Source organism: Phalacrocorax aristotelis, chromosome 3 (genome assembly GCF_949628215.1).
Source record: "Phalacrocorax aristotelis chromosome 3, bGulAri2.1, whole genome shotgun sequence".
NCBI classification, from domain to species: Eukaryota; Metazoa; Chordata; class Aves; order Suliformes; family Phalacrocoracidae; genus Phalacrocorax; species Phalacrocorax aristotelis.
The window spans coordinates 85923624-85937075 of NC_134278.1; the positions used below are offsets into that span (position 1 = coordinate 85923624).

The following is a 13452-nucleotide window of genomic DNA, read 5'->3' on the forward strand; positions in this document are numbered from 1 at the left end:
TAAACCATGACACCAGACTACAAACTGGAGTCATTTCCACAGCTAGAGAGGAAGTCAGGGGCAGCACAGGGAGCGAGACTCACTAAAATCAAGGGGGGGAGCAGGAAACAAAACAACAAAAAAATCCAAAACAAACAAGCCCTGAATAGGTTACTGGAGAAAGAAATGTTCAGCTTAAAGCAAATAAGCCAGATCCCTGTTTTACAAAGCTGAGGTCAGTTGGGAAGTACTCTGGAGCTGTTTGGAGGGGGGAGGATTATGGTTGTTAGTATTCTTTGCATTGTTATCTAAATGTAAAATCCTGACTCTCAGGTAACATCCTAGTTAGACCCTAGAAATTGTGAACCAAACAAAGGATGAAATGTGAAAAAGTTGAGAAGAAAAATCTGCAGCTCTGTCTGTGCAATTCTTACTGAGAGCTGATATAAATGGAAGACAAATCAAAGGCAACAATAGTGCCGCATATTGTATCTCACACCCTGTGATGCATATTAGTGTTGTTTCCCATTGTGAGCTAGAAAGAACACTTGCAATTTTAGAAAACGCTGCATAATGGCTTTCCACAAGGAAGAGAAGCAAGCGTATGACTGCCAGTACTGACACTTGCTTTTTCCTGGCCCACAAAATTGCTTTTCAGGAAGCTCTGTTGTGGGCAAAATTTTTCTACCTGACACTGTGAATTTCAAATTTGGCCTTAAAATTTTCTCCAAGAAATAGAGCAAATAAACTTCACTGATTTGGTAATCTAAATCCAGTCTTTAGCCTTGCCAGGAAATACCAGCCAAGCCAATCCTCATGTGGCAATATGCTCCTAAGTTGCAGATGATAACACCAAGGCTGGTAGATGAATTTTTTCTCAAAGCAACCCACAGGAATAATCTTTTCTGTTGTGATTTTCAGTGGTTTGGAAATACTCCTGGCTTTGTGGGAGGAGGGTGAGTGTCAGGAGGATGGGTGGGTATTTCAGATGTTAACAGCTATGCTATTGCTGTCTGGCTCTGTACCTCCCTTACTCCCCAAAATACCAGTGGTAAAGTTGACTCTTAAGACTTGCCACTGAAATGCGTGGAGGTGTGTGATTGCCACCACAGACCTGAAGTGCCTGCAGTAGTAGCTAGGTGTTCTTTTAGGTTTGTCTCGTTTGGGAGTAGGTGGCATGTGATTCCCTCTGGCAGCACTATGATTTAGGGATTTTGGTCCTCACATGGCTGATTTCTATGTGCTCTGTGTTGAGAGGAGAATATGGTTCCTGCCTGCTGTCATAGGGCAGCTGGAAGTAAGACCACCCCCTGCTGTTTCCTGAGGAAACATCTTACTCCACATCATCATTGTAAAATCTTGTTCTTGTATTCATCCAGTTATCAGTAGAAATTAGAAATGGCATCCATGCTCAGGAGGTAATATAGCACTTGCAATATGTTTGCTTTCCCTCCCATTCCTTTGAGGCTGGCAGCAATCAGCATTAATGACATACTCTGACAGTGAAAGCTGCATGAATTTCCAGAAGCCAGATTTCATTGATGGATTCTCTCCACGGGGTGCAAGGCACTTCCTGAGCAGAATGGGGAGCATCACCTTCGGTAATACATCCAGCACCATCATCTATCATTTGGCAATTCCCTTCTTTATAGAGGGAAAACAACCCCCAGCCATTTATTTACTTATGAAAAATTGCTTACTGCCCTTGAATGTAACTATATACACACAGGTGTGCCTCTGTGTGTGTTTTATTTAAACATCTGTTATATTTTGATGAGTCACCATCCAGGACCGAAACAAGTCTTGAAAACTGGAACAGGTGAGCTCAGTAGCAAAATTAGTCCTTAGATTTGTGTTTATCACCATGTAGTTAAAGCTGACTGTAAAATTTTGGCTTTGAAGGAGTCAGAGCAGAGCTTAGTTAAAAAAAAGGGTACAGTTCTTTAACTGTTTTTGAAAAGTTGTCATTATTGAACACGTCTCAGTAAGGGAAAAAGATATGATAAGTATCACCTGTAAGGTCTTTTTTATTGAGTGCTGCCAATTACCATTTCTTTTCAAGCAAATAAGTGTCATATTATGTTCAGCTTGGTTTTAGGAAGCTAACAAGTTTCTAAAAATCAGAACAGAGTGCTCCGTCAGGACGTGATGAGCCTTTAGAAATGCAAGTACTCTTTCCAAAGAGGAAGGCATTTCAGCTGGGTGTGTTGTATACTCTGCTTCTCGTTATCCAGGTTTTGACTGAGGTTATTTTTTGGGGGGGGTTGGGGTTTTGTTTTCTTAATGAATTTGTATTTTTCATGCTGGATGTTATATCTTTATATCATAAAATATTTGAAAATTACAGCATACCTGTAAGGTTCCACCTATTAGTGGAACTTTGTGGAACTTCATACACCTGTCCTTGTTGTGAATATACTGTTATACAGAGACCTATTTTGCAGCTTAAAATAAAAAATAACAGAGAAGAGTCTTTCTCCCACACTGTATATTGTTACTGCCTTTCAGGTACATCCATACACCCTCCTTATTTACCCTTCTGCTGCTGTTCCCTGCTACTTTGAAGCCCATTCTTCATGTACTTGGCAATAATATCCTTGAAAAGGAATTGAACAGAATATGTTCCAGGGCTCCTGTTTGAGTCAGCAGTAATCTCTTTCAGAAGCAGTGACCCCAGAAACAAATAGTTGCAGCCATAACGATGAGCAGGCCCTCTGTACATTATGAGAAACTCAGGCAAAGCCTACCTTTGTCCTGTGCAGATGGCATGCTTTTTCAACCCATCATCCTCTCCACTGTAGCCAGGGAGCAGGGACTTCACAAAAGATGCGAGTGCTTGTTTGAAAGGAGCTTTTCTAACTTCCAGTTCTTGGGCCATTTGCTCTTTGTGTCCTCTCAGGTTCTTACCGTGTCCCTCCCCACCCTTTCCTTATAATTTCTTTTATAAGTATTGTTTCTGGTCACTCCCAGCACCCACCTAGTTCTCATGCAGTTGCTCAGTGTGGAGGACTGGTATGGTCTCTTCTGTTTGGAGTAGCTTCTTTGGAGGGAAGCAGAAACTTTCTTTCTCTTTTCTGAAATAGTGTGGCATTCTGACAAATCTGGCCTATTTAGGAGATCCAGGACCTCCTCTTTCACAGTCTATTGCTTTGCTGTGCTTGCCTCAGGGTCATTTGAAATGCTAAGAAAATACAGTGAATACAAGACTGAAATGGAATAGGGGCACAGTATACACTGGTGGAAAATCCAGCAGCAGCACAAGCTATTAAGTTGTTCATGTTGGAGGGGAAAGCAAGGCTTATCAAAGCCATTGGGCTCCTGGATCGGTTCTTCAAAATTAGGGACTGAGTCCTCACCCCAGAGTAGTGGTGCAAAGAGGAATTAAACTTGTCGTAGAAGGACAGCTGGAGACAGACTAGGTACATGGTAATGAGCATGGTGAGTAGGCAGAGAAAATAATGTTGTGATGGGAGTGGAGGTGTAGGTGTCATTCTGGCAGTGGGTGGTTGTTCAGCAGGCTTGCTCCCACGGCCATGGAATTAGAATAACATTTCTGAATGCCCAATATCATTCCCCCTGGTGAAAGCTGAGCCTTAGGAGACCTGGAGATTTCCTGCGGCTTACTCAAAAGGGTCATCCAGTGCTGTAATTCCTCACACCTACACAGCTTTTTAGGATCAGGAAGCTAGTGATCAGGAACTGAACCAAATCACTTACGAGTTTCATAAATGGTTGAAGGTGGCAGGGAAAATGACAGAAGAGGAAAGAAGGGTAAATAATCATGCTGTTTCTATTCATTCAGAAATCCTTCACTTTTCACAATACCGCTCTGCCTTATTTGTAGGCAGGGAAACGGAGCACAAGGGCTTTGGAAGCCATTTGGGACAGGTGGTCTACAACAGTCAGGCAACATTTTAGTTGTGTTAACAGCCAGCGATTGATAAAAGTGATGAAAGCTTCTGGGTGCTCCATTTCAGGCATTCCCTGCTGCAGGCTTCTTCTCAGATGAGAGGTTTCACAGAAAGAGTGTCTGGAAAAGAGCAACGTGGCCTCTTACACAGCTACGGCTTTGGAATAAAAAGAATTTAAAAAGGGCTTTCCTTAAAACGCTGTGCCCTTGTATTCATCAAGAGCCTGCTGTGTGCAGGTTTATCCTGTTACAGAGAGACAAAAGATACAAAGAGCTCCTGGTGGGCATTAGTGATTTTAGAGATGCCTAATTTGTATGGATCTTCTGGACCACATTTCTGAGAGACAATCCTCACTGCACTCCCATTCTGACCTTTAGGAAGAAGGAGACATAATGAGATTTTCTATGGGTATGTTTAATAAAGGGTTGGAAGTAGACAGGAATACGCTGATCTTAGATGTTTTAAATCATGTTAAAAATTGCAGTTCAGCTTGAGCTGGAAATAACAGTGGCTAGAAGCAGTGCAATGCCTTTAGGTACAGTTGCGTGCACACAGAGAGCTGACATGCACACTACACTGGAGGGATGGGAAGCCTTATTGCGCTGAGTTACTCTGGGAGACAAAGCCAAAATGCCAAAAGGGAGGGTAAACATTTAACAATGAAGGGGCTGCAACCTCAATCCTGACAGCTCACACGTGGCATTAAGAAATGATACTCAGCACCTTCAAAACCCCAGCAAAGTTAGCATCCCAGCCATCACACCCTCCTCTGAGATCTGCATCCTTGAGTTTTCTTCTAATTTCTATCGTGCCTAATTGCTGGGTTGGTTTCTTTTTGATCAAGGTAGAATATTCCCGATATAACAGATGAAGATATTTGCTGTTAACGAAGCCATGTGGAAAAGCAAGAGGCACTTTTGTGGCAGTGCCATTCCTGCGGACTTGGTGCTGTTGTACTCGACCTGTGCATTGCAGAAGGATAGCGAGAGGGCAAAACCGCCTGCCAACTTGAACATAACAAAATACAGACAGGCCGTGATTGCTGTGTTTGTTTTAGAGCCCCAAGAGGAGCAGGTTGGGTGGTTTTGCATGCAGAGCCAAGAAGACAGCATAAATCTTTTATGTGGTAGAAATCTGGTCTGGTTAAAAGGGTCAGTCATCCCAGATGGAGGTGTCAAACAGGAGTCAAACTGAGCCCTTGTATCACAGACAGCTTCAGTTTCTAAGTGAAGCAGCATTTATAATGCTACTAAAATACAGTGGTAAACAAAGTACATGAAGGCTTGACAGTCACATTAGCAAAGAGCTATAGTGAAATGACTGGGAAGAAGGAAAAAAAACCAGCTCTGGCTATTTGCAGAGCAAGAAAAATGGAACTGGTTTTGACAGATAAGACAACACAGCTGTGGGTCAGAAAATTTTTTTTGGTTATTTTTATTGCTGCAGATGAAAATGGTGTCTTCAAATTTTAACCAGAGAAATTTGGATTTTAATGAGCCTCCATCTCTCAGAGTCTCCCAATTAGGGGAAGCATATTTACAGCTAAACTCAAAATAATAGATTTTATTCAGTGGTTATGAATCAGAAAAACTGGATCATTCAGAATATCTGGGATGAGGTTTTCGTATTGCATAATGACAGAGGTGATTTTTTCAAGTATATAAGTGGAAGCAACTGCTTTACAAATAATTTACAACTAATTAATATCCCATTGGCAAATTGCCCATGGGCAGGATAGTATTTTATTGGAATTCCTGTAGCAACACCCAGAATTGCTGGGCAGACATGTTACAGGAATAATGACCTTGCCACTTGCCTGTAAAAATAGAAGGAGTTGTCTGGACTCTTGTATTAATAACTCTTTTCTTCCTCAAATATTCAGAATGATCTTAGGTCCAGAATTTCCCACTTAGTTGCAAAACTTCTAAAATCGGGGAATTTTTAAGATTTAAGTTATCTTGGTGTAGCCTGATTGCACTGACAGAACTCATGTATGCATGAAATCTGTTTTTCTGTCTTAAACCTAGTCTTTGACCTAATAACAAGCTAGGAATAATTTATAATAATATAATATATAGTAGTAATATAATAATATCTAATATTCTGATTCAGAGCCTACTTGACAATCCCTTACCCACACCTGATACAAGGACTCTGCTAAGACTGCTTTTGAAGCCTGATTTCCCAGGGTCCCTCAGTGGTCAGCGAAGAGAAATAAACTCCTTTAAGGTGGGCTGCTCAGAGAAGAAGCTCAGTTCAGGTGCCTTCCAGGAATGATTTTATCAATTCTAGGGAGACTATGTTGAGATTATGCTTTGAATTACCTGGGAGAGGAACCTGCCTCCCTCTCCTGATTACAAAGGTGCTCTTCAGTACACAGCAAAGCCTTGGTGATGATCAGGTAAAAATGAGTTTTATGGATTGCTCTGTGTTACAGCTTCTAAGCCTGCATAGTTGCCTACTTTTATGACTTGAAATAGATGTAAACCTTGTGCAAAGGGAGGAGGAGGAAAAGGCGGGTGGTTATACTTTTTAATTATCAGGATTTATCAGGGGTGTGGAAAATAGATGTCTGACCTTGGTACTCAGGCACTTTTAAAACTGGTGATAATGTATCAACAACCACCAGATCTTTGTGGAATCTCATGAAACGCATGTCAGTCTGGAACCGCGTTTCTCCAGAGAAAGAACAGTGTATTAGCTGTAACCCCATGGAACTATTGACAGATTGTGACTATAAAGGAGAAAAAAAGATGAAATAACAGTACAGAGATTTCTGTCTTCCTGGTATATATTTGTCTTATCTGTTTCAGAAAGCTAGGAGCCATCCTTGCTGGCATTAGAAGCCTGTTGTCAGTGCTAGGCTGGTTGTGTAACCAGCCTGCAAAGGGTTCAGGTAACGAGCTCTGTCAGGAGCACAATTAGAAATGGTAATTGAAATTGAAAGTGGTGTCTCCCACGCTTCCTCCCCTTTGGTAACACTCTCGACTCCTGCTTGGAGACCCAAAATACCTCACTTGTTTGTGCTCTAACTTGCAGCAATCAAACCAAGCGGGTGAGAGGAGGCCTCTAGAATAAATTGGTTGTCAATGCGGTTCTGGTATTGATCGAGTTCTGCTGTTTATGTGAAATGGGTTCATTTCTGTGTGGCACTTGGTTTTACTGCGCAGCAGGGAAGAAGCTTTTTCAATAATACCACTTCCACGTGCCTGGCAGTATAGTGAATATTCCTGTCCCCCACCCACAATAATAGCAAGGGAAGAAATAAAGATTTATATTAGCTGAGTTTGAAAGTCTTCCAAAAAATTGGATGGTGTAATGTGCAAGCCTCCTCCCAAGGTTTGTGGTGGTGCTCTGCTTTGTTAAGGTTTAAAATATATTCTGCCTCGTGTGTCCCTGAACGTTGTTTACAACTATAATTTTCTTACTGACAATATCCAGCAATCAACATACGCTGTAATAAAAAAAAAAAAAAAAAGATACAGCTGTAATCCCCACCTAGGAAAGGGATGGGGAATCAGCTATTCAGACTTGGAAAGAAGGTGAAAATGCAGAACACACATTAGTGCTCTTCTGAAAAATGTTTATGGCCCTAAGCCTCTCAGAAAGTAATTTTACAAATTTGCTGCTGCCATTCTTACTCTTTCCAGCCTTTTTCTAGAGCTGCTCACCCCAAGAGGCCAACCTGTAGCTTTTGGTATTGAGGGCCCTTGACATCTTCTGCTTTTGCCCCTGCAATGGCAGCCCTAATTAGCACGTGTGCATGCACGCGTCTTTTCGTGACCTGGGTTTATCCTTTGGATGAGCAAGTGCTGGGAAAGCTTAGGCCTGTCTGTGTATAAGAAACCTCAGGAGAAAACCATGCTTACCCTCCTGAATTCCCCAGAGAAGCGTCAGGGATTTGCTGTGCCCTCAAAGGGGCCATCTCAAGCATTTGCTGACATGTGGTATTCACAGTCACAGATGTTTACAGGCATTTTGTTTGTACGAGGAGATGATTTACACCAGTGCGGAAGAGGTGGAGCTGGTGATACAATGATCCACTGAAGGATTTCTGCAGTAGAAGTAAGATCTATCAAACTGATGGGTGACATCTCTGTCACTGTACAGTCATCCATCCCACTTTCCCCCATGCTTGCTGCAATGGCTAACTGAGCTTTCTGGTGGCTATTTTTTGTTGGTTTCTATATGTGCTGGGTCCTTAGTTTACCATTTAGATACTTGTTAGAACCATTAGGTAGTGCTCTGGAAGTTGCCCATGAGAATAGCATTGCCAACATAGCGAGCACAGGGGGGACTAAAATCTCCATGACAGTGGCTTGCAGATATGATTAGAATGAAAACTGGCTGAAAACTTCAGTGGTAGATACATGTTTATGGACAAAATAAGTGTAGTGCACTGAAGAAACCCACTCTAGACTTCCACAGAAAGGGAAAGGAGGTGTTTGTGGGACTGTGAATGTCTAATCTCTGTTGCTGAAGAGGTAAATGATTTCCGCTTAACAGCAAACACTTTCTGAGATGTCTCGCTCCTTGCTACACTTTGCTTTCTCATAATAACCACCCAAATGTCTGGATTGCTTAGCAACCAATACCCTGACATCTTGTAGTTCAACCACAGGACAGGTGCAACAGGCTTTATAGCGGCCACAAAAGCAGAGAAGTAGCATGATGGAAATTAACTAAAAATTGGCTTCTCCACACTGTAAATGGCAGAATATTAGGAGAACTGTGTATAAAACAGCAAAACCACCTTTTTTTTTCTATTTCAAATATTGTTAGGAGGTTGGATCTAAGCTTCCAGACATGCCTGAGGCAGAAGAGATAAAAATGTTGAGTTACAGCAATAAAATGCATTTACCAAATTCAAATTCTAGTTTGTGTCTGAGTGCCCAGTATATTTGAATTCTCTCTGTATCTATTTTTATTCTGCTAGCTTGAGAAACTGTAAGTGTGATTAGGTCCCCATTATGAGCAGAAGGGTTCTTCAGAAATGATGAGGAAAGAATGGCAGGGAGGCAGAAGCACACACCATGATGTTGTTTTAACAATCCGAGTTAGAAAAGAGTGCAGATCGCTACAAATATTCAATCAATTATTTTCAAATCATGTTCCTCCCCCTATATCCTCTGTCCTTTTCTCTAATGGCTGTCACTATACAGCAGCAGTGTAAAGGCAAGGGCATGCCAGAAGAAAAAGGAGAAAATCCCAGGCATACGGAGTCTAAGAACTATACATTAATCAGGTACTATAAGTATTGATTTTTCTCCTTCTTTGGCTTGTTTTACAGGGATGCAGAGGAAAGAAGAAACTTCTGTGGAGCCTATGAAAGTTGACCTTGCATGTGAAGCAGCAGACATTTCAAAAAAGGATGGTATGTTGTTCTAATATTTTAATTGTCCTGAAGTGGATACACAGCATGCCTTTCTGAGGTTTGTTTGTACACTTCCCCCCAAAATAGGACTCATATTTATAATCTCTCAACTAAGTTTTCTTGAGAGTTTACATAATATCTACTGTCTTGCAAGTCTGGTGGAAGTACCTTTCAGTGTCAGCTCCATGCACTTCTAGTTGGCTGGGCTTGTGTGTTCAGTTGTTATGTTCAATCCACTTGCCTTTTAACTAAACAGTATTTTAGGCCCATTGTAATTTTGGGTTGGGTATTGAAATGGCCAACATGTGTGGTCTCACACAGGAGTTGGAAGATATTTCTGAAAATTTCTGTGCTGGTGCCCAGCCCCATCATGGGGTAAGCATTGGCTATATAACCACTCTGAACTCGTATGTTGACCTCCTTCTAGCTCGGAGCTGATTTCCTTTCTTCCTCCTCCTTCCTAGCTCAGTCTGGTAGCAGATGGAAGTTCTCTCCCTAGGACATTTACTATTGATAGAACTGTCACAATTTGGTCATCATCATGGTCACATCAGCAGTTCCAGTCAGGTTTGTGGACGCTATCAACCTGAATCTCCTGACTTGGAATTTAAATTTTTCTGTCATTGACCTCAGTGAGCAGATGACCCAGCTGCCTGGCAAAGTCACGGGAATGGCTGAATATCAGGATGCTGTTTGAGCTCTGCAGTGCATAACATATTTGTAAACAAAATAAAAATTGTCCTTCTAGACTTTCCTGTGTGTAAAGAAATAATGGATGGGATCAGCATCTTGGTACTTAGGTTTTGGTGAGACAGACCCTTTATCACTCCTCTAGATCAGGTCTTATAGCGTAACAGAGCTATGTAAGGGGTCTTCTTGGGTTTTACACAAAGCATCCTCTTTACTGATCCAAATGGCAGGGAGTTCCAGGTCTTTGTTTTATTATTAGGGACTCCTCTCTGTAGTGAAGGCTGATTTTTAACTCCTTTAACCTCTTCAGCATTGACACAATATAAAATCAAGACATATTTTTTCACATCTCAAAGACAAAACAATTATATTCTTTTATTATATTAGTTACACAAATAATCTAATGCTGATTTCCTTTCTCTGATGTCAGATTACGCTGCAGCGTTGGAATCAGTGGCTAATTTAGATATTGGCCTGTAAGGAAGTTTTTGCAAGCATAGGAAAAGAAAGCATGAGTAATGGATTTTCTTTTTTAAACAATACTAGAGATCATACTATTACTAGTAAGTGTGCAGACTAAAGCCAAACCAGCCTATATTCCTCATCCTTGGATCAAACAAACCAAAAAGTAGTAGTCATATTAATATATTTGAATTTCAAATCCCTGGAATGGTCTGGGCTACTTAGTGAAAACGAAGCCAAATTTACTAGAAGAAGGATTTCCCACTGGAAAGAAAAGCGATCACATAGCTCTTGTAATGTTTGCCATAGCACAGCTGGATCAGCTGACAGCTTCTGAAATACAATCATGATAGGTTTCTTTGTTTCAAATCTTGCTTATCTTGTAAGGTCTTCTACATATAACTCATCTTGTAACTTCCTTTTCTGTCCACTTTCTAAGGTACAGGCAAGGACAGGAAAAGGGTGTTTGCGAAGGCTGCACAAAAGTGCTCTGCTATTCAGGGAAGTCTTTGTTTCTCTACAGCTTCAGCTGCTATGGGGATCACGTTACAGGGTAGTTTTTGTTGTGGACATGTCTTAAGCGCTTAAAAAAATCATAACAGAGGAGGGATCAAACTCTCCATGCTCTGTTTTATCTGAAGGGTTAAGTTTCACTGAAAAAAAAGACCTAAAACTTTTACATGTACTGGGTATTAGATGAGACGATTAAAAAAAAAAAAGGTTCCCTTTGACAGTAATTTTTCTGTAAATTTCCTATTATTTTCTCTCTGGTCCCCTTCCTTCCGCCCTAGGAGAGCTCATCATCTCACAGGTATCACCAGGTACCCCTTGGCAGCCCGGCTATTGTGTTTTAATTTCATGTACCATGTTACAGCAAGAAGTGCTTTAGAAATGCAGAGAGTTTTGATGGCTTAGGTGGATCTCAATATTGGTTCACCTAGTGCATAGGGCCATAATAGTGGTACATTTCAGAAATTCCTATTATTTGAAAGCTGGGTGTGATTCTCCATCAGGAAAGCTGTCAGAGGGTGCATGTGTAAGCCTGAATAAGGGCATGTATACAGAGATACAGGTTGCTGCTGGACATCTCTGTTGGCCATCAGAGTGAAGACCCCTGGATACTAAATTTTTTGTACCCAGGACAGATTTGCTGATTAGTAGTTATAATGATGACAAAACCCACCTTTGGTGACTGGTTTTCTAGACAGTGTTTCCCTGACAGCAGCCTTTTTTTATTTTTCTTTTTTTTTTTTATGCCACCAAAGCTTTAAAGATTACTGAGGTAGACGTTAGCTTCCAGCTAGTATTAGGCAGATCAAACTCTTCACTCCTTTTATAATGGGGTTACTCATTCACCTTTTTTATTTCAAGCCTGTGGAAAGCTACATCCTCACTTGCTGACATAACAGGAGAAAGGAAAAAGATGAAGGAAGTGTCAAACCTGAAATTTCCCATTTTTTCCCCTAAGCTTCTGCAGTCTGATGAATGTGCCATCAGCAACCTGACCTTCAGGTGATTCACCAAAGCAATTTAAAAGGAAGAGCTCAACAGCTAACACCCTCATGCTTTTTGTGGTGTTGATGTATTATCCAAGAAACAAGTAACTACCAAGTAAACAGGTGCAGGTGTTTCATCATCACACAGCGAGTTGAATTCAAAATAGATGGTTTTCTTTCTAGGCAGTCTGGAGTTATAGCTGATGTGTTATAGCCAATTTAGGTAGATGCAAGGGGGAAACATTGTTCAGGAAGTGGCTAAAGAAATAGGTTATGTTTGCAAGTAAGAGTCAGACTGAGCTGCTGTTTACATGAAGATGGTAATGTTTTGGTGTCATCTGCCATCCAGGTCTACAGCATAATATCCTGGGATGGGGAAACGTGCTCTCTCTTGCAGATGACTCTAAACTTGGTTTTCCAGTCCCCCATTTTCCTGTCTTCTCTACTTAGATGCTACACTGTGGCTCTTGGCTACCTGACCTTTAAGCACGTAGCTTCCTTGCAGGGGCAAGGCGGGCAGCCTTGCTGCCAATGCACATCCACCAGGACAGCAGCAACTGCAGTGTTTTCATGGATGTGAATTATGTGCTGGTTTATTTCTTCTCTCGTGGTGAACTTGCTTGCTTTTAGGAGGAAATCCTTCCCTGGTCATAGTTTGAGAACTGCTAAGCAGATCACAGATTGAGAGAGGAGGTGCACAGGGGTCCTCCCAAAGAGGCCAAAATTTAAGGGAGAACATACAGGGAGAGTGCAGAGGAATGTCCATTTTGATTGCACAGAAACATCAGTTTCAGGCTTAAAAAACCCCGTGGGAAACTCCAGAAGAGGGAGCAGACAAAACTGAATTTAGGAGATGCGCAGCCTCCTTGAACTTCAGGTTCTTCACTGAGCTGCTAGCTGTTGTAGTGTATTATGATGGGTGCAAAAAGGCCGCTAACATAAGTTAGCAGTTTAACACCTCTAAAAACATTGTTTAGTGGGGAGAAGGCTAGTTTTGGCTTGCAGTGCAGTCAAATGGAGTATGCCCAGGGCTAACAGTATCGTTCTGACACTGACTCATGGCTGAGAGGCAGTGAGGGCTGTGAGTCACATCCCTGCCATACCCAATGGCAGCTCTTCCATCCGCTCTTGCAGTAGGCGCTTCACTGCCATGTTATTTTCCGGCTAAATATAGAAGATTGTGTAGGTGGCCGTACAATTACATCTGTTGTTGGGGTTCACTCAGTGGTCTGCAGGAGTTTACCCTTCAGTTAGATCTTCCTGTCCCTAGCAGCGTTAATGCAAAGAGCTGAGCTTAGTCACAAACACATAGGAAAAGGTGATAGTGAAACGTACGGGTGCCTTAGCACTTGTGAGTCACCTCCCTGCTGTGTCATGCACGGCAGATGCTTTTAGTGCCAGTGATGCAGGATACCTGGCTGCCATTTCCACGGCAACCAGTGGGACTCAGTGACTCCTCTTGCTTCCTCACTGGCAGGAGCTCCAGGTCCCAGGCTCTGCCAGGGCTCCCCCATGCTTTTGCATTGCCCTAAAAGCATTC

General features: G+C 41.8%; 1 protein-coding gene across 17 annotated transcripts in view; it reads left to right on the forward strand.

Annotated features, from left to right (window-relative positions):
- Positions 1-13452, forward strand: part of MACROD2 (mono-ADP ribosylhydrolase 2) — a 911164-nt gene that overhangs the window by 893855 nt on the left and 3857 nt on the right. For 13 of the 17 annotated variants that reach the window (XM_075088273.1, XM_075088274.1, XM_075088281.1 and 10 more), the window contains one exon: positions 9181-9264. In XM_075088273.1, coding sequence (XP_074944374.1) covers positions 9181-9264 — 84 coding nt within the window. Of the gene's footprint in view, positions 1-9180; positions 9265-9728; positions 11124-13452 lie in introns of those variants that run through there. The other 4 variants (XM_075088277.1, XM_075088285.1, XM_075088278.1 and 1 more) reach the window with 1 other exon arrangement.